At 32.4% G+C, this 20,906-nt stretch overlaps 2 protein-coding genes across 4 annotated transcripts; one reads left to right on the top strand and one right to left on the bottom strand.

The window, feature by feature from the left end:
• Positions 1-4,388: 4,388 nt before the first annotated feature.
• On the bottom strand, positions 4,389-11,871 carry LOC143053697 (uncharacterized). Its single transcript, XM_076226484.1, has 3 exons — positions 11,755-11,871; positions 6,649-6,870; positions 4,389-5,809 (listed from the first exon to the last, which is right to left on the bottom strand). Exons 1-3 carry the CDS (start codon positions 11,869-11,871, stop codon positions 5,606-5,608), a joined length of 543 nt encoding a protein of 180 aa, XP_076082599.1. The 3' UTR covers positions 4,389-5,605.
• On the top strand, positions 5,677-19,508 carry LOC143054097 (uncharacterized). 3 transcript variants are annotated; one of them, XM_076226993.1, is made up of 3 exons: positions 5,677-5,756; positions 15,646-15,897; positions 18,347-19,508. In XM_076226993.1, the coding sequence occupies exons 2-3, from the start codon at positions 15,667-15,669 to the stop codon at positions 19,346-19,348; spliced, it is 1,233 nt and encodes a 410-aa protein (XP_076083108.1). In that variant the 5' UTR covers positions 5,677-5,756; positions 15,646-15,666; the 3' UTR covers positions 19,349-19,508. The 3 variants fall into 3 exon arrangements, with proteins under 3 accessions (XP_076083108.1, XP_076083105.1, XP_076083107.1); XM_076226990.1 differs by lacking the exon at positions 5,677-5,756 and adding an exon at positions 11,721-11,852; XM_076226992.1 differs by lacking the exon at positions 5,677-5,756 and adding an exon at positions 11,743-11,875.
• The last annotated feature ends 1,398 nt before the right edge of the window (positions 19,509-20,906 follow it).

Below are 20,906 nucleotides of genomic sequence, written 5' to 3'. Positions count from 1 at the left end.
ATTTTGTGATGACAAAATTCATTTTTGTCATGACAAAAGTCAATTTTGTCAAAAAGGTATGCAAATATAAACTTATTTGCATACAAATTGACTTTTGTTACCTGATATGGAAATTAAAACACAAAAGTCAACTGTGTGAGACAAGATTCAATTTTTGTGAGACAAAATTCAATTTCGTCAATTTTGTCTCACAAAAGTCAATTTTGTGACGACAAAAGTCAATTTTGTGACGACAAAAGTCAATTTTGGGACGACAAAAGTAAATTTTGTGACGACAAAATTGACATTTGTGAGACAAAATTGACTTTGAGACAAAATTCAATTTTGTGAGACAATATTAACTTTTGTGAGACAAAATTCAATTTTGTCAATTTTGTCTCACAGAAGTCAATTTTGTCTCACAAAAGTCAATTTTATCTCACAAAAGTCAATTTTGTCTCACAATAGTCAATATTGTCTCACAAAAGTCGATTTTGTATGCAAATTAGTTCACAGAATCCAACCTAAACTAATTTGCATACAAAATTGACTTTTGTCGCCCAATTTTCAAATTAGGTAACCAAAGTCAAGTCTGTGATATAAAAATGAATTTTGTATGACAAAATTTAAATTTGTAGTATACTACAAATTTTGTTAAACTGAACTCATTTTTGTTTTTAAAACAAAAATCACTTTTGTCCGTACAAAATTGAATTTCGAGTACAAAACCACAAGAGTCCCGTTCGGCGCCCCGTAGTATTTGGAAAAACTTTTAGGATTTTTTGTTCTCCATGCTCTTCAACATCGTACATTATTTGGCCTTTTAAACATTTTTTGTTTCGAGCGTCACTGATGAGTCTTTTGTAGACGAAACGCGAGTCTGTTGTAAATATGAAATTTCAATTCTGGTATCTATGATGAGTTTATTTACAACCACTGGGTCGATGCCACTGCTTGTGGAGATTTATTTACCCGAGGGTATCACCAGCCCAGTAGTCCACACTTCTGTGTTGACTTGAGTTATCATCGATAAGTTCATAATTATAAAGTAGTAGGTTCAGTAAGACCCCTTTTTGGCCCCAAAATATAGCAGTTTTACGAAATTGTTAAAATGTAAACCTTTAGTTATTTTTTGGACAGTAGAATGCTTCTGCTACATAAATATGGGCTGTTTTTTACAATACAATGCACATATATCCGGTACTAGCACCATTAAGTCATGCTAAATTACTGAAATCCTCATAATTCTAGCATTTTAGTTAAATTTTAGACGGTTTTCGTGTAAAACGAAAGTGGCCGCATTCGTGTTCATCCTTAATATTGAAATGTAAGTTGTATTTTATGATAATACATAACATATATAAAGGTTGAGGATGAACACGGATGCGGCCACTTTCATTTTTTCCAAAAACCATCTGAAAAGTGACATTTTTCGGCATATTAGGTAAATTTTTCATATTTGAGCTTGAATCGGATCGTTTTTAATGACTAAATCTGTTAAAATCTTTCACATAAACTAATTAATTCAAATAAAATAGACACTTAAGTGTTTAAAAAGTGGTCAAAATCTTTCGTCAAATGAACCTGAAATTTGAGGCCAAAATCGGTCCTTACCGGACCTACTCCTTTACTGTTAACAAAATGTTTAATTTTTGAAATACTGAGGCTTTTAAACCTCAGGAACAGATTACCATAGCTGTATTTGACAAAACTTTTAGGAATTTGGGTCCTCAATGCTCTTCAACTTCGTACTTTATTTGGCCTTTTTAACATTTTTTTATTCGAGCGTCACTGATGAGTCTTTTGTAGACGAAATCCGCGTCTGGAGTAAATATGAAATTTCAATCCTGGTATCTATGATGAGTTTATTTACAACCACTGGGTCGATGCCACTGCTGGTGGAGATTTATTTCCCCGAGGGTATCACCAGCCTAGTAGTCAGCACTTCTGTGTTGACGTGAGTTATCATTGACATGTTCATAATTATAAATTTACTGTAAATTTGTTTTTTGAATTTTTGAAATACTAAGGCTTTTCTAACTCATGAATAGATTACCTTAGCTGTATTTGGCAAACCGTTTAGGAATGTTGGTCCTCAATGCTCTTCAACTTCGTACTTTATTTGTCCATTTTAATTTTTTTCATTAGAGTGTCACTGATGAGTCTTTTGTAGACGAAATGCGCGTGTGGCGTTAATATGAAATTTCAATCCTGGTATCTATGATGAGTTTATTTACAACCACTTGGTCGATGCCACTGCTGGTGGAGATTTATTTCCCGAGGGTATCACCAGCCCAGTTGCACGTCAGCACTTCTGTGTTGACTTGAGTTATCATTGATATGGATATTTTTATAAATATACTGTTAACCAAAATGTTGAATTTTTGAAATACTAAGGCTTTTCTACCTCAGGAATAGATTACCTTGCTGTATTTGACAAAACTTTAGGAATTTTGGTCCTCAATGCTCTTCAACTTCGTACTTTATTTGGCTTTTAAAAAAAAAATTATTCGAGCGTCACTAATGAGTCTTTTGTAAACGAAACGTGCATCTGGTGTAAATATGAAATTTCGATCCTGGTATCTATGATGAGTTTATTAATTAATACTGGTCTATTCACTCAACACAAGTGAGTCTATCCATATTCTGTAATGACAGTATCAATTAATTCTTTAAGGCTAGAGCCCATATTTCTTTTCTCTTGTTTGTTTCACGGAATATTTAATTGGGAAAAAAGAATAAAACTTATCACTTTGATAAAAATAAAAATGCTTCTCAGTTGCTTCATATCTGTCATTTTTTTTTCTAGTAAATTGCACATGTGACATTGCTAATAAACATACATGTCATTTTCTATACTGAAATGACATTTCTTTCACATGAATTACCTACTACTCTCGAAATTTGTACATTTGATTAAAGATCTAGACCGATTGTATTCTGGTATTTAAAAATCCAAGATGGAGGAAGACACCTTATCTACCTTAAAGCCAATATCTCATATTTTTTCAGGGTTGACATTTACATGTATTTATATGTCTGACTATTCGTAAATCTCGTTAATTAGCTTTTTAAAGTTTCTCTTTTTCTATTACAGTTTCTAGTCCCACCCTCTCCAGAAGGGACTGGTTACTATCAACCCTTGGCTATTAAGGATGTGGTTTATCAATTACGACCAATAATGATTTTCAAGATTTAAGTGATTATTGACAATTAAAATATTTACCAATTAGAATTCAAACAAAAATAAATTATAGTGACCTTATTCAACCATGATAAAACGTGTATGTCTAACAAATGGTACACACAAAATGTTAAACTTAAAAGAGGGGGAATATATAGTTATCATAGGTACCAGGATTATAATTTAGTACGCCAGACACGTGTTTCATCTACATAAGACTCATCAGTAAGGCTCATATCAAAATATTTATAAAGCCAAACAAGTACAAAGTTGAAGAGCATTGAGAATCTAAAATTCCAAAAAGTTGTGCCAAATACGGCTAAGGTAATCTATGCCTGGAATAAGAAAATCCTTAGTTTTACGAAAAATTCAAAGTTTTGTGAACAGGAAATCTATTAAAATGGCCACATTGTTGTTATTCTTGTCAAAACCGAAATGTTAACTACTGGGCTGGTGATACCCTCGGGGACGAAACGTCCACCAGCGGTGGCATCGACCCAGTGGTGTAAATAGTACAATAGGTACCAGTATTATAATTTAGAATGCCAGACGCGCGTTTTGTCTACATAAGACTCATCAGTGACGCTCATATCAAATATTTATAAAGCCAAACAAGTACAAAATTGAAGAGCATTAAGGAAAATATACTAGACATTCTAGAGGGACATTCAAACTCATAGATCGAAAATAAACTGACAATGCTACTGCTAAAAAAAAGACAAACAGACAAATAATAGTACACACGACACAAAAATAGAAAACTAAAGACTAAGCAACAAACACTGGGGGTGATTTCAGGTGATAGTGGGCACAACATAAGAACTAACTGTTAATATCAATTGATTCTGTTACATGTTCATGACATCAAAACTAACTATTCTGTCTGCAGATTATCATCCTAATCATTTGATAAATTGATATTAGAACTAACATAATAATGAAAGGAATTAAATAATAGATTTAGTCTACAGAAAAAAATTCTTTGATTGTTTTTCAAAAAAAGTTTATTTGCAAATTGATTACTTCTTTGTACAAATGCTGTACAAAAAATGCATAAAGTTTCATCCATTTTTACATTAAGTAACAATAACATAAAACATTGGATAAATATCTATTAATAATGTTAATACTTTGATTGAAAGTGAACAGAATTGAAAGACAATGGTAATCATCAAAGACATTAGAAATGATATAACATGATTTTTTTTTCTTTTTCTTTTACCAGTTTACATGACTTTTTACTTGATAAATACATTTTTCAGAAAGTCAGTTAGTAGTCAGGAACCTAGTTAGTAGTTCCACATGTTAAGTCTCAATGTTTATTTGTCATTTGGAGAATTGGTAGGTTGATTACAGATCTCTTAATGTTGTTATATACACCTTACTTTTGTTGAAGATTGTGTATTGCTCTTTATATATCTTTTGGTTATGCATGATATATTTCTCCTTAAGATTCTGTCTCATTGACAAAATTACAACCCATATCTCCTTTTCTTCATATCTCTGTAAAGTCTACTTTAGGAGGCTCAAGGGAACACAAATTTCAGCAAAATGTTAAACATTTTTTTTTTTCATTACAAATTTTATTTATTACATTTCTATAAGTTGTTACTTTATGATATGGTAAAAAAATCAACCATAAAAATCAATTTGTTTTGGCCCCAGATGCCTTTTAAAATGTTTTATTATTGAAAAAGCTCCAAATTATCTCCCTTTGCTGCAAAATGCCATTTTTGGGCATTAAAATTGAAATATCTTTTTTCACTCCTCTGTGACATATATTTTTTATTGAGTTTTTCAAATAAGCTGTACTTATTATAGTAGGAAATTAAAATTCTGAAGAATGATTGTATTTTACATTGTTAAAATTTACCAGAATATGACATTATTTTATCTAGCTTTGGTTGTGCCAGTCTAAAGGAGTATTTATTTTTAAGTATGTATATATCATCAAATGCCAATTTACAGATCTAACATTGTTGGGTTGATGCTTAGACGAGTTGTATATACATAATGTACACAGCCATGTATCACCATCATTGCTGGTGATCCGATGGATAAATCTGTTGTAGAGTTGTCCTGACTCAGACGTACTTATATATATCATCAAATGTATACCCCCGTACATATAGAACAATATATTAACATAAACAATAGGTACATGTACCACACTATTAAAAATTCACTCTTATCTTTCTTAATTACACAATCTGTGACCGTCTCATCATTGATGAAATGGCCTTTTAGTTTCAAATGTGTCACTTATCAACATTTCTGTCTGTTACCATATAGTTATCACCAAAATTTCTCGCTCTTTTGCTTAAACATATAAATACTGATGTGACCTTGTCATCTAGGGTTGATGGGTGAGCAGAAAAATATGAATATTATATGCTTATGGTTGACAACATACACTACACTCAAATGTTGATGTTGTTACATTCACTTCTTTTTGTCAGAGATATTACATCTTTCTGATTCACATTCTTCTTTGTCTCTTCCAGTCATTCTGTATCTATTGACTGCAAACCACCTATAGAATTTATCTGAAGTCTCTTTGATCCCAGGGTATGATAACAGTTTAGATAACCAGGTAAGTCCAACTGCATTATACATAACTTTCATTCCTTCCATACTATCATATATCTGGAAAACAGTAAATACAAGTTTGTCTCATTTACAATTACACCCCTTATTCTCTTAGTCTTATATTAATTTTGATTCATGAATGTAGTTTCCTTTATGTTTGTTTATTTATGTTGAAATATAAAGAATAATTGTCTCCCTTTAACCCAATAATTGATATTTTTAAAATCTTTGAATTACAGTATAATAATAAGTAAAATGTACATGTACTAGCAGTGAACTGTAGCTCTAATATACATATATAATCAGGTCCTTTTGTGGTAGACTTTCCTCACAAATCAGGCAATACAATAAGGACCAATAGAGTTATGGTTCCACAGTTAAGTAAGAACAAGAAATGGCTTCAGGTACAAATAAATAAACATTTTTTTTGCAGTTTGTATTTTCTCATCTTTTTCTTTTTGTATTGAGATTTGTGAAGACAAAAGTTGCTTTCTATTTAATCATGTTAATAAAATTTGTCCTATGGATATCAATATTTGTCTTTATTAATGTTGTATATCATGTAGATATAATATATATATATATATATATATATATATATATATATATATATATATATATATATGAGTTAGGAATTTTACAGTACTTAATTTGATTGTGTGTTTGTAATGTATGTATCTTCTGTTTGTCCAATGATCCACAGAAGGAAAAGTAAGTGTCTTGGTGGCAGGCAGACACACATCATTTAATATTCTGTTTTTAATCCCAAATATATGACATATACTTATTCAGTCAACAGTTAATATTAATTCTTTACATGCATGTAGGAAAAAACCCACTGATATATCGAACAATTTTAATACTATCTGTTGGAAAGGTCTGTTTATATAACTTACTTTTGTTACTTCTGGTGTAGAATGAGTCTTTGTATTATTTCCATGAGTTACTATCACATGCATTTTACCCATAGCCTGACTATAAGTGATCCCTAAATGATCATCTGGTTTGTATTCTCCAACAGTTATATCCACAAAATTTACAACATTGTCCTTCTTGTTTAATTTCTTCATTAAGTTTATTTCAACAGCACAGATAGGACACTGTCCATCATACAAAACCTGGGAAAAGACAAAAGTAGATAAGATTAAAACTAAACAAACTTTTACAATGTATGTTAAAAAAAAGATGCATATCACATTTGAAAAAGCAACTATATACATGTACATGTACAGTGTTCCAGCTAGGATTTCAAAAGGGCAGGGTGCTAATCCTGAAAAAGGGCATTTAACGCATGATATGATAATATGGAAAGGGCATGTTTTAATAAAGATATTAATCAAAAATTGTGTTTATTTGTTGAAATCACTGGTTATACAAGAACTACATCATTAGCCCTTATAGAACTCTATCTTTTTACTTTTTAGGCTGAAAAACTTGTCAAGCACCTTGTCACACAAGTTTTAAAATCATTGCTTGGCACAGTTGAGCTTTATATGCAGCATGTTTTGAAATGCTTTTTTTGCATGCTTAATTGCAATACAGCACAAAACAGCTGTGCTCAGTAAATGCACAATGTTAGGATATAGCAACAGTGAAAATTTGTATTAAATTTAAAGAAAACAGAAAAAGATGACCAAAGCACCCTACCAACACTGCTACTAAGACCCTCTTTAACTTTTCCCATAACTCAAAATACCTAAACATTTATATTCTTAAGCAAGAAGTATGTAGACATATTTTAGATGTTAAGTGGGTTACTCAATGCTAGGAAAAAAAATCAGATTGAGTTATCTTTCTTTATTCAGGTGTGCTCATTGTATGAAATGTTAAATAACCACTATTGTTTATATAATATAGCTACATGTACTATTTGCTTAAAAATTACATGTAATTGTTATCAACTTTAATTTGATCATGTTGATTCAAAGATTACACCTGAGAGATCTAATTAGTAAGAGTTGCATGTAACTTAAGTTTCAAGTTTCAGCTGAGGGTCTAGATGTGGTTTACAGAACAGAGTTAATGGGTTGAAAACCAAAGATAACAAAACAACAGAAAATAACCAGATGCTCCGCAGGGCGCAGCTTTATATGACCGCAGAGGTTGAACCCTGAACGGTTGGGGCAAGTATGGACACAACATTCAAGCTGGATTCAGGCCTAAATTTGGATTGTGATAAAATAGTTGACACAGCATAGGTTTTGGACACAGAATGAATGTGGTCTAATGAACTTAAAATAATTTGTTTGCCTTTGAGCAATCACTATGCTGTTGAATATTAATCCTCTCACAAAAATGTTTGAAGAAATTTTCTTTTTATTTATGAAATCTGAAATGAGAAAAATTTAACCCCCCCACCATTTTTTTTTCAAATCCCCCTTTCCCTTTTTTCAAAACTGATCTCAATTCAAATTTCTAATGGAGTTTGCAACAATAACTACTCATTTAAATACATCATAAAATATTAAAATGTAACAAAAAGTGCTTGTTATCACTGAATGGTAAAGATTGTTTTAATTTATCAGTTGGTAGTAAAAGTGAATATACATTGTATATTGTATAAAACAATGATTTAAGTTGATTCAACTACTATTCTGGACAAAGAAAGATAACTCCAATCAATTGAAAATTTCTTGCTATTGCACAATATTGTGCAATTAGATATTTCTTGCTATTGCACAATACTGTGCAACTGAAAATATTTGCTATTGCACAATACTGTGCAAATGAAGATTTCTTGCTATTGTGCAATATTGTGCAATTGAAAATTTCTTGCTATTGCACAATACTTAATATAATAATTTTGGATCCTGATTTGAACCAACTTGAAAACTGCTTTAACTGGGCCCATAATCAAAAATCTAAGTACATGATTAAATTCAGCATATCAAAAAAGCCAAAGAATTCAATTTTTGTTAAAATCAAACTTAGTTTAATTTTGGATCCTTTGGTATTTAATGTAGACCAATTTGAAAACGGGACTAAAAATTAAGAATCTACATACACAGTTAGCATGGTTAGATTTGGCATATCAAAGAACCCCAATTATTCAATTTTTGAAACAAAGTTTAATTTTGGACCCCGATTTGGACCAACTTGAAAACTGGGCCAATAATCAAAAATCTAAGTACATTTTTAGATTCAGCATATCAAAGAACCAAGTACATGATTAAATTCAGCATATCAAAAAAGCCAAAGAATTCAATTTTTATTAAAATCAAACTAAGTTTAATTTGGACCCTTTGGACCTTAATGTAGACCAATTGGAAAACGGGACCAAAAATTAAGAATCTACATACACAGTTAGATCCGGCATATCAAAGAACCCCAATTATTCAATTTTTGATGAAATCAAACAAAGTTCAATTTTGGACCCTTTGGGCCCTTATTCCTAAACTGTTGGGACCAAAACTCCCAAAATCAAACCCAACCTTCCTTTTATGGTAATAAACCTTGTGTTTAAATTTCAAAGATTTCTATTTAATTATACTAAAGTTATGGTGCGAAAACCAAGAATAATGCTTACTTGGGCCCCTTTTTGGCCCCTAATTCCTAAACTGTTCAGACCTCAACTCCCAAAATCAATCCCAACCTTCCTTTTGTGGTCATAAACCTAGTGTTTAAATTTCATTGATTTCTATTTACTAATATACTAAAGTTATTGTGCGAAGACCAAGAATAATGCTTATTTGGGCCCTTTTTTGGCCCCTAATTCCTAAACTGTTTGAACTAAAACTCCCAAAATCAATCCCAACCTTCCTTTTGTGGTCATAAACCTTGTGTCAAAATTTCATAGATTTCTATTTACTTAAACTAGAGTTATAGTGCGAAAACCAAGAAAATGCTTATTTGGGCCCTTTTTGACCCCTAATTCCTAAAATGTTGGGACCAAAACTCCCAAAATCAATCCCAACCTTTCTTTTGTGGTTATAAACCTTGTGTTAAAATTTCATAGATTTCTATTCACTTTTACTAAAGTTAGAGTGCGAAAACTAAAAGTATTCGGACGACGACGACGCAGGACGACAACGCCAACGTGATAGCAATACATGTATATGACGAAAAATTTAAATTTTTGCGGTCGTATAAAAAAAGAATAGAGAATTATACCTATATCATGTACATGTATATAGTGTGCGATATAAAATAACATGAAGGAAAAAAGCAGCAACAAAACCTCCTTCAAAGATCTTCATTTATTGTTAGCCTAAATTGGGACAGATCATAGTTAGTCTGTTAGCATCAAATGAGGAAAGGATAAATTTCTTGGAATAGTGTGAATATCTTGATAATTATACTCTTACAAATATTAGTGACAAAACTGATCAGAATTTTTGTTGACATTTAGAAAAAAAATCGTAATGGTCATCCCCTATTAGGGAGGACATCAAAAGATCAATGTAGGATAAAAAAAAACTTAATTCAAATAGTTAGGGGGGTAGGGGTGGTTAAATTTTCTGCAAGTTTTGTTTATCCAACATCGATTTTTCATACATGTCCATGTATATCCATATTGGTCAATAAATTTTTCCCAAATTAAGTTAAGGGGGGTGTCAGTGTAAAAACTATGTGAATTAAGTTTTTTTTATCCTTCATTAAACTTTTGATGTCATCCCTAAGAGAGGAACATACAATTTCCAAAAAGCAAACAAATGTTAAATATATATGGATGAGGAGTTTATAGAATAAAGAATAATATAAACAATAAAAAAAAAACAAAAGAAAAGAAAAGAGAATAATGACTTGAATGAGGTGATAAAATCTATAGAAAAAAAATTATATGCAAAAAGTATAAAGAATAGACATGATAGAGATAAATGGTCATAAACATTAGGACAGCACTCTCTCAGAACATGGAACGAAGGAAAGGAGTAACAAGTGGGAATTCTAGTCAAATCGGCACCTGGTTAAATGGGCACCTGGTCAAATCAGCACCCGGTATAGTAAAATCAGCACCTAGTCAAATTGGCACCTGATTAAATCGGCACTTGATATAGTCAATTCATCACCCATGTTAGATTTGTTTAATATTTTTTTAACAGTATTTAACATGTTTAAGCAAAAAAACAGTAAAAATAAGGAATGGGTTGTCCAGAAATTTTTCAGTATTTACACAAGAGTTAAATAAGGAAGGGTTTGTCCAGCAATATTCTCTTAATAGTATTCACTATTATGGGGGTTGATGTATTTTTAATTATATATGAGGTATTGGATATTTTTTATGCAATTTTTAACCAGTTGAACATTTTGCAGGATTGTTAACCCACCTTAATTGCTAATTACAAATGTATTTTGCAAGAAAGTTTAAATAGATTTGACTAGATGCCGATTTAACCAGGTGCCAATTTGACTTTTTGGACTTTTTCTATAGCCAGTATGGGTGCCGATTTGACTTTTTCTATGGGTGCCGATTTGACTTGTACCCACATGTGATTTCCAAAAATCATTATCATTATAGAATAAACAAGTATCAATATTTTCTCATATACAAATGTACAAGAGCGAGAGTAAACTGGTAAAGATCATGGTGCATTTGTATATATATCATACCTTTACTTTTTTATTTATACCATTTTCTCCTTTTACCCTTTCCTGATGAAAAACTGAGGTAGTAGTAAACAATCTAGTGGAAATTTTTGTTTTCTTGGAAATAAAAGACTTCAATAATTGGTGCTTAAAATTTCTTAGAACGCAAGAAATGTTCATTTTGCGATTTTTTGGTTTTATAACAACAGGAAGTTTTCGTGTCTATTCTAATTCAAAAACCCATTTCGGGAGACACGGGGTAAACGGTATTTTTGACTCACATGATACAGTGGTTAGGGGATACTCTTCCAATCGAGTTATTATTTGATAAGAAAAGGGGGAATGTAAAACTGCAAAAAGTCATAGGATATACTACATGAACCGTTTATATCAAAAATGCATTAAAATTTGAATCATTCGCGGATATTCTTTCATTGCTTTTCCGTTTTAATTTATTTTTAGGAAACTCTACTTACCGGAAGCACGTGTCTGTATATTTTTCTGTTGACAAACATCAGATTTACTATCCATGCGTCACGTTCAGGAATAACGTTTACAACTACTTTGCAATTATGTAAGGTTATACTGTTCATTCAGGTCATTTAAACCAATCACCCGGACAAAACGTCTGGCAAGGCTATTTTTTTTTTCTGGTACGAATTGGATAAAAAAAGTCAAAATCGAAAAATACCCACAGCAGACGGCATGATTATCTGGACTTCCATTACTCTAGTCCAAATAATTATGATGTCTTGAAAGGCCATTATATTCATTTTTTTTTTACCCCTTACATGATGTAAGGGGTAAAAAAAATGAATATAATATACATGATGTAAGGGGTAAACACAAATTAGGATAGAAACTAAGGCGTCCAAGCAAAAAAATAAAATAGCCTTCCTCTAAGACGTCTTATTTTTTGGATTACCATGACTCAGTCCAAATAATTATTAGTCCGAGATTACTCTGACGTCCAACAGCTGTTTTGCCAGACAAGCTTGGGCCGTCAGAGCTCGTCCCATATAAAAAAGTGGATATTTGCCCATCCAAAAATAGATGCGCTGCTTAATTAATTCGTCGCTTCTGGTGCCAACGGAAGGCCTTGGAATTATATAAATCGGGTATCAATTTGTTCATTTTTCATTTATCTCTTCATTTATGTAAGTTTTACCTACCTGCTAACCTTTATTTTCTCTTATTTATTTTAGACAGTTTTCACATTGACCCATTGATTCAGACATTTTACTTTTATTTTCAACTGGACGTCAAGTTACGAAAGATTTCGCGACCTCAAGACTCAAATATGCAAATATTTATACTTTTTTCACCTCCTTTATAGGAGATCAGTATTAAGCATTTAGTGCCACCCACGCTAAACATTCGGAAGCTCTAGGATATTTACATTGCTTGCATTGTAAATGAGCCAGGTGTTAGGTTATACATGTATGTATACATGTATTCATATTTACCTAGGGTCATATGCATACATCATTTCCCATAGTCCATTGTGCCTTACTTTTCTCCCGTGATCACATGACAATCTTTCTCAATGAAAGTCAAAATGCCAGAATCGGTGGGTCACTGTGAAAACTGTCTAAATATGAGAAAATAAAGGGTGGCAGGTAGATGAAACTTACATAAATGAAGAGATAAAGAAAAATGAACAAATTGATACCGGATTTATATAATTCCAAGGCCGTCCGTTGGCACCAGAAGCGACAAACCAGCGCATCTATTTAGGACGGGCAAATATCCACTTTTTGATATGGGACGAGCTCTGAGGTCCCACTGCCCCAACTTGTCTGGCAAAACAGCTGTTGGATGTCAGAGTAATCTCGGACTGTCCCACGGCCCCAGCTTGTCTGGCAAAAACAGCTGTTGGACGTCAGCTGAGTAATCTCGGACGAAATAATTATATATGACACCTTGAAATTTTATTTTATTTTTTGCTTTGACGCCTTACAGCGATGTCAGTTGTCATAGAAAAAAGGTGTTATAGCCTTTCAAGACATCATGATTAACCATGAAAATTTGCATGAGTACATTGCCAGAAAATTTTAGTGTAAACATGGTAAAATCCTTTCCTACATGTACAAATGATGTATGACGTCTTTGAAAAAATAGGATTATTTTTTTATCATGTTTATTTTAATTTTTATTACAATTATGGGAGAGAAATTTGATTTTAACAGTGCTTATTGAAAAATGACTAAAAAAAATTTGAGGTAGTCTATTTCTAATCTTGAAATATAGACATGATAGCTTTAGGGTACATGTACATGATGTAGGTAGGGAAATAGGAAAAACAAATATTTTTATAGGACTGCAAAATATTTTTGTGCGTCTTATATTGGTATGACCTTGTCGCTTGCGTCATTGTCATCTAAAGACGCATTTGGTTTCCAGACAATAACTTTGGTTTAAGTGAATGGATCTCTATAAAATTTACCAGATGTAACCTAGGACAATAAATTATATCAACATGTTTTACCTGAACAAATGGTGAAAGAAGACAAAGTCCATCATATATAAATATAAGAAGATGTGGAATGAGTGCCAATGTGACAACACTTCATCCAAGTCACAATATATAAAGTAAACCATTTTAGGTTAAAGTATGGTCTTCAACCAGGGTTTCCGCTGGCGGTCGCCATTTTCGCAATTTGCGAAAAAATAATAATTGTGGCGATAAAAATTCGTCATTTGCGAAAGAATTTGGCGAAAGAAATATATAAAACGATTTATTTTCCTCCATCTTGTTTATTTAAAAAACTTTTTCGAGTTTTTTTTTTACTTTACCTGATCAGACAATACTCGGAATTCACCTTGACCTCATTAAGATTTAGACAGAAAATCAATAATCAGCTGATTGCATTTTATAGCTATCGACAACAAAGGACTAATTAATAAAGGTGTTGATTGAATTGTTTCTCAAAATGATATGGTCAAATGGCTTCCGCTAAATGTCACATACAGAATTTATTTACATCTTTGCGACGCACGTGTTTGAAGCAAACTTTTGACGTCTCTTCTCCCTTTAAAGATAGTTTAGAAAAGAAAGCTGTTGTTGTGACGAAAAATGTTCAAAAGCAAGAAAAATCTGCAATTTAAAACTTTAATTATCCTTTGATTTTAATAAAGTCGTTTGAGTGACACACGTGTTTCAAGCATAGTTGTACGTCTCAACTTTTTCATTTTACGATGGTCATGAAAAGAAAACTGTCGTTATGAAAAAATCTATCCAAAAGGTTGGGAACAACCCCTTGAATGAGTTTAACCCTTCAATGTAATGACTACACATGAAATGAGGGATCAATTTCATGTCATAAAAGCTTTTGTTTTGTTGTAAAAATGACTTCTTCAGTGGCGGATCCAGAAATTTTCATAAGTGGGGGCCCACTGACTGACCTAAGAGGGGGCCCGCTCCAGTCACGCTTCAATGATTCCCTATATAAGCAACCAAATTTTTTGCCAAAAAGGGGGGGCCCGGGCCCCCCCCCCTAAATCCGCCTCTGTTCTTAGTACAAAAGGGCACAACGGTATTTTCTTTTAAACTTTCCCTACGAACTATACTGGTATTATATGATCAAAACATGTCCATTAATTTTGTTATATCCATGACTTATATCTTCTTTATTATAAAAAGTATAGTGGTCCCCTCATTTTGAAAAGTTTTTTAAAATACAATGGATATTTTTCCTTTTTAAGTTAAAAGAAATTCTGTTGTTTTAAAGTAAAATTAATGTTTAGTGTTAATCATTAAAATATAGACTCTAAACTAAGTTTGACAGAATAATCAGAGACATCATGGGGCAAAATCATCTTATTTAAGGGAGGGGGTAGAACAAAAGGTAAATTTTAAACGAATATATATATTTATGTTACTTGGCGAAAAAAATAATAAAGTGGCGAAAAATATATTGTTTTGGCGAAAGAGGTGGCGAAAAAAATAATTGACCCAGGGAAACCCTGTCTTCAACACAGAGCCTTGTTTTTCACTGAACAGCAAGTTGTAAAGGCATGAAAGGGCCCCAAAAATGACTTGTATAATAAAATAATACCATTCAAAAGGAAAACCCTTTGAATCCTCCTCTGTTATTCGAAAACACACTACAGTTCTCAAAACACAAGATAAGGATTTAAGACAGAGAAACAGAAACCTCACCAAAATGGAGGTACTAAATGGGTAGGTCTACAAATGGAGGTACTAAATGGGTAGGTCTACAAATGGCGTTACTAAATGGGTAGGTCTACAAATGGTTTACAAGTACATGAAGTATAAACCAATTATGTTGTTTATGATTTTATTAGAAATGTCCAAAGCCTGATTATAGACAAAGGATATAATATAACTTTTGAAAATTTTTTAGATTTCCATTTGTATCTAGATCATGGATGATCAAAGCCAGGAAAACATGGACAAGCCTGAAACTGATGAATACTTCAAAAGTTATGGAGATATTTCTGTTCATGAACTTATGTTGAGAGATAAACCAAGAACTGCCGCTTACCAAAAATTTATGCAACAAAACAGCCATTTGTTGAAAGATAAAATTGTTTTAGATGTTGGATCAGGAACTGGTATCCTGTCATTGTTTGCTGCTTCAGCTGGAGCAAAGCAGGTACAAGTAAACAGTTTGTTTTAACATTAAACTCAAGCTTAAGTTTAACCTGCTTTTGCGGAAAAATGTGTAAACATTAATTTTCAATTAGTTATCAGTCATGAATTGTTGCTTCTTCATTCTTCATGTTTATGTAAAACAGGTGTCTTAACCTTATCTTAGTACATGTACATGTTTACTTGTAACCGGATGTTTTTACTGTAGATATTTGAAGTATGCATGCGTGAATTTGGTATCTGGACAACTTGCCCTGTTTACATGTTCGCCCTTGAAGTTACGAATTTGCAGACAAGAAGATTTTGTTGTAGTACTGAACTACATTTTTGTGTAGTTCATGATGCATGTCAGGATATTATGTTACATCTGGTACCTGAAACGTGATATTTTTTGTAATTTTGGAAAGTCTCTGATAAATGAAAATTAAATACTAATAACTTGATTCCGGAGAAGCTTTATTAAATTTTTCATTCTTCTTTAACCACTCACAAGAGGAAAAAAGGCTAAAAACTTTATCAGTCATAAACCATTTTTTTTCTTTACATTCACTTTTTCAACATTTGCGTTGTACATACTAGCTGCGAAAACGTAGCTCTTAAGGTCCTTTTGATGATTTTTGATATTTGCGACAAAAAAAAAAAAAAAGGACAATAGAGCTACGTTTTCGCAGCTATGTACATACATGACTCATGTCATAAACTCAATACAACTAATAAAAATGGATATGCATGAGAAAGAACATTAAATCTGAACAACAAAAGTTTAAAAGTGTATAATTGTTGTTTTATGATTGGATATCAAACCAATAATCAAAAAGCAGACAAAGGGAGATAATTCAAAATAAGAATATCATCATAACTACAGAGTCCAGAAAACACAAGTATTTTGCATCCCAGCTCAATACATTTTCAATATGAGCACCCATGTCAGGTGCAGTGTTTCTGATCTGTTGGTGGGAAAATATCCCAAGTGTATCATTAATCACCTTTAAAGTAATTTGGTTGAGCTTCATGTATGTTCTAGTCATATATGTACAATTTAGTTGAATGTTATTGTGTATATTGCAACGTAAATGGGTTTTCGTGTGTAAACGTATTTTTCTTTCATAATCTGTCTCATGACATTATACCCCGCTAGCTCAGCAGTTTACGTTACTGGTAGAGAGGGTTTGGCCTGTGCTTTCGCCGCAGGACTTCTGACAGCATACTGACAATACAACGAAACAGTAAATTCAATAAATGACAGGTATAAGAAACCTAAAAATGACCAGTGATGACGATTTGCCAAGCAATGTATTTGCTCATATAACAAATGACCAAAATTCATAAAACAGTTTCATATTTAATAGACAAAGACAATATAAATACATAAGTATCGCGGTATCTCCATGTGAAATTATCAATTCAGAATTTCAATACACTTTCGAACTTTTGGGATAAACGATGCGGTGAAAAATACCCATTACAAGTTAACCAATTCAATTAAGCGTTTGGCCTTAGTGCTATCTAATTGAATAAAATAATATGATACTAGAATTTTGAGGTGTCCGTTTACTTAAAATATTGAGAGCTGTACACTAGTCGTCTTTAACTAAAATATTATCCAATCAATCAAGTTGTGACGTCAACCTTCTGAGACAAAATAAATATACCCACTGGTTCCCACCGACTTTGTTAGACTAGATCATGAACCTCATTATTCTATGACTAGGGAACAAAAATCGATCCAGTAAAAAAAACCATCGCATTTATCTATACCCGTTTAATCTTCAGTCCAACCAGAGCAATGTCTGAAAAAGTTTTTCAATATCATTGACCAGTTCAAGACCCAAAACTAAAACATGCGATAATACAAAATTCTATTTCAGAGTACGGCACGAACAATTCCGCAGATTGACGACCGTTACTCCAAAATATCCCTCGGATTAACCATCTGTCTAAATATCGCTATCAAACATTGTCAAAATGAACTCCATCTCTTTATAAACCCGAAATCATAAATTATCAAGCTAGTGTACAATTCCCTTTATTTATTCTGGAACGGAAACATAATTTATATTTTAGAACTGTTTGACTACAAGACCGAAAAGAAATATATCAAATGTGAAGAAATAAATATTTAAGTCAAACATCAAAATACAAAATAAAATGAAATTTAAAGTACAACTTACCAGTACGAAAGTTTTCCCCAATCTAAAGAAATACTGCCCTGACGAGGTTTAAATATCCAGGTCTGGACATTGAGTCTCAAGCACGAATAAAAGGATCCCCGCGAAAAAGTGACTGGACAACTATAGTTATATATAGTATCTAAAAATAGAAAAAGGGGAATTTACGATGATCCATAAACGTTACAATATTGTTGTGTGTGTGTAGATGAATATTATGTGAATGCCTTGTTTTCCATCAATATGTGACACTATAATAAACAAATTTTATTCCATATTTTGCAGGTATTTGCTGTGGAAGCTAGTGCAATAGCTGATTTAAGCCAGAGTATTATTGAGGAAAACAAAATGGAGGATAAGGTGAAGGTCATTAAAGGAAAGATTGAAGAAATTAGTTTACCTGTAGATAAAGTAGACATTATCATATCTGAATGGATGGGATTTTATCTGCTTCATGAATCCATGTTGGATTCGGTAATTTTTGCTCGTGACAAATACTTGGCCAATGATGGTCTTATGATTCCATCCGATGCTGTTTTGTACATGACACCAGTGAACATGTCTTCTTATGTTGCTGAAAACATTTTGTTCTGGGACAATATTTATGGCTATAATTTTTCTGCAGTAAAATATGCAGTTCTAGGGAATAAAATGTGTGAGCCTACTATAACATGTATTGAACAGTTACAATGTGTGGCCGAACCAGAAATTTTCTGTGAACTAGATTTAAAAACTGTCACTATAACAGATATTCAAAATATTAATCAGACATTATCCTACACATTCACCAAACCAGGACTTGTACATGGATTTGCCAGTTGGTTTGATGTAGAGTTCAAAGGGCCTATTGCAGCATCCCCTGATCAAGGGACAAAAATCGTCACTTTAAGTACCTCCCCAGCTACACGCCAAACACATTGGAAGCAGACTGTTATATTTCTGCCAGCCTCCATGACAGTAGATGAAGGTGATCAGATCACAGCCAATATAGATCTGTCACAAGATGAGGATAATAAAAGACATTACAACATATTGGTAGAAATTATAGGTGAAGAGGATGAACAATCAAGTTCTGAAGAAGATGCCTCTCATCATCCAGTTCCATGTCATTGTGGAGCAACACGTTGTATGCTGGTCCAAGCACTTGTCGAAAAATATGATGAAGAGCAAAATGTACTTGAGAAAGAGGCTGAGAAAGTAGATGTTAATGCTGAAGTTGAAGCAGCCAGAGTCATAGATCGAGAAATGACTGCCAATGCTGATATTAATCTGAATGAAACATTTTAATAAGAGCTACAATGTACACAAATATATTAATATGTGATATAAAATAATGATCATGATGATGTAGCAATTACAAATTTAATAGTTTGAAAGATTTAATTTTGTTTTCTAGAAAGTCAATTTTGGTACATGCTCCAATATTAAATATATATTACACAGATGAGCTTGGTCATGTTGGTATAGGGCAAGAGAGTAAAACATTCATTGCTGCACTTCATGTGGACATCTCGAAGTATTCTGTGTCAAATAAAGTTCTAATAACTTAAAGGACTGTTCAGGGTAGTGCACTTTCTTTGTTTTGTTTTTTTCATTTTCTTGGTTGTAATCAATCATTTCCTATTATCATGAGTATAGTTATTTTGTAATGGTTAATTATCTTCATACTTTAGTTAGAAAAAAAAAAAAACAATTCTACTCTGACAATAGTCAGGACACTTATCTATGAGATTTAAGAAGACAATAAATTTTCTTTTATTATCTGATTATAGTGTAATTAAATACAACTTTTGCTATCATTTTATGTCGATCTACTGTTGGGTTAAAGAACTTGAGTCCATCTATAATTGAAATTGTACAACGTGGTTGCATTGCAGAAAGGAAAGATGTGGAATGCATTTAGGGCTTTTGGTCCTTTTGGATAGGAATTGGGGACCAAAACAATGCTTTTCTAATATAAATTTATAAGCTCAAATGGCATGTAGCATCAAATGACAGTGAATGAGCATTTTCTTATCACTTGGCGTCTGTTGCTGTTGCCGTCATTCACATTTACAAAATATTCTTCTTTAATTGAAACTTCTGAGCCAAATTTAAACAAACTTGGTCAAAATCATCATTGGAATATTTAGTTTAAAAATGTGTTGTGAGACCTTGTCTGCTTTTAAACCAAAATGGCTGACATGCCTGAAAAGGAACATAGAGTATATAGTTTTGTATATTGAATTTTGAAAACATTTATAAATATAGAAAATCTGACAAGGGCAAAAATGTTTAGAATGTTCAGCTTTACTATTTGTATATAAATGTCAAAATTGTCAGATGACTTCTTATATGCGTTATTGCTCTTAAAGGACGAATTTTTCACTCTTTTTCTTTTTTGCCTAGTATCTTTAAAACTACATTAGATCATGTAGATAGGGTGAAATTTTACTTTGTAAAATTGATTAGCAAAACAAGTTCTACAAATGGGTTTGCAATGTTTCAAATTGTCAGTTGACTTCTTAAGAGTTATTGCCATTAAATGCCAATTTTTAACCGGATTTTTGTGACAAAAATGTCGGTTATTGATTTGGGGATGTACGGCGGGCGGCCGGGCAGTCGGGCGGTCGGGCGGGCGGCAATCAAATGTTGTCCGTGCATTAACTCATGAACCGTTCAGCCAAAGCTTTTAAAATTTTAATATGTTGTTACTGACAACTAAATGAAGGTCAAGTTCAATAATGGTGCTTGAAAGATTGAAAAATTGAGTTTTCAGTCGTGTCCGTGCATTTACGCATGAACTGTTCTACCAAAGCTTCCCAAATTTTAATATGTTGTTACTGATGACAAAATGGAGGTCAAG

This window comes from Mytilus galloprovincialis, chromosome 12, assembly GCF_965363235.1.
Source record: "Mytilus galloprovincialis chromosome 12, xbMytGall1.hap1.1, whole genome shotgun sequence".
NCBI lineage: Eukaryota > Metazoa > Mollusca > Bivalvia > Mytilida > Mytilidae > Mytilus > Mytilus galloprovincialis.
This window is presented reverse-complemented; position numbering and strand designations above follow the sequence as displayed.

Bases quoted from the DNA above. Each gene is read 5' to 3' on its own strand.
- LOC143053697 (XM_076226484.1), bottom strand. From the start codon at position 11,871: ATGAACAGTATAACCTTACATAATTGCAAAGTAGTTGTAAACGTTATT. The intron at 6,871-11,754 runs GTAAGTAGAGTT...GTCTTTTCCCAG, and splicing joins TATACAGACACGTGCTTCCG to GTTTTGTATGATGGACAGTG. The intron at 5,810-6,648 runs GTAAGTTATATA...ACTGTTTTCCAG, and splicing joins CTACACCAGAAGTAACAAAA to ATATATGATAGTATGGAAGG.
- LOC143054097 (XM_076226993.1), top strand. From the start codon at position 15,667: ATGGATGATCAAAGCCAGGAAAACATGGACAAGCCTGAAACTGATGAA. The intron at 15,898-18,346 runs GTACAAGTAAAC...CATATTTTGCAG, and splicing joins CTTCAGCTGGAGCAAAGCAG to GTATTTGCTGTGGAAGCTAG.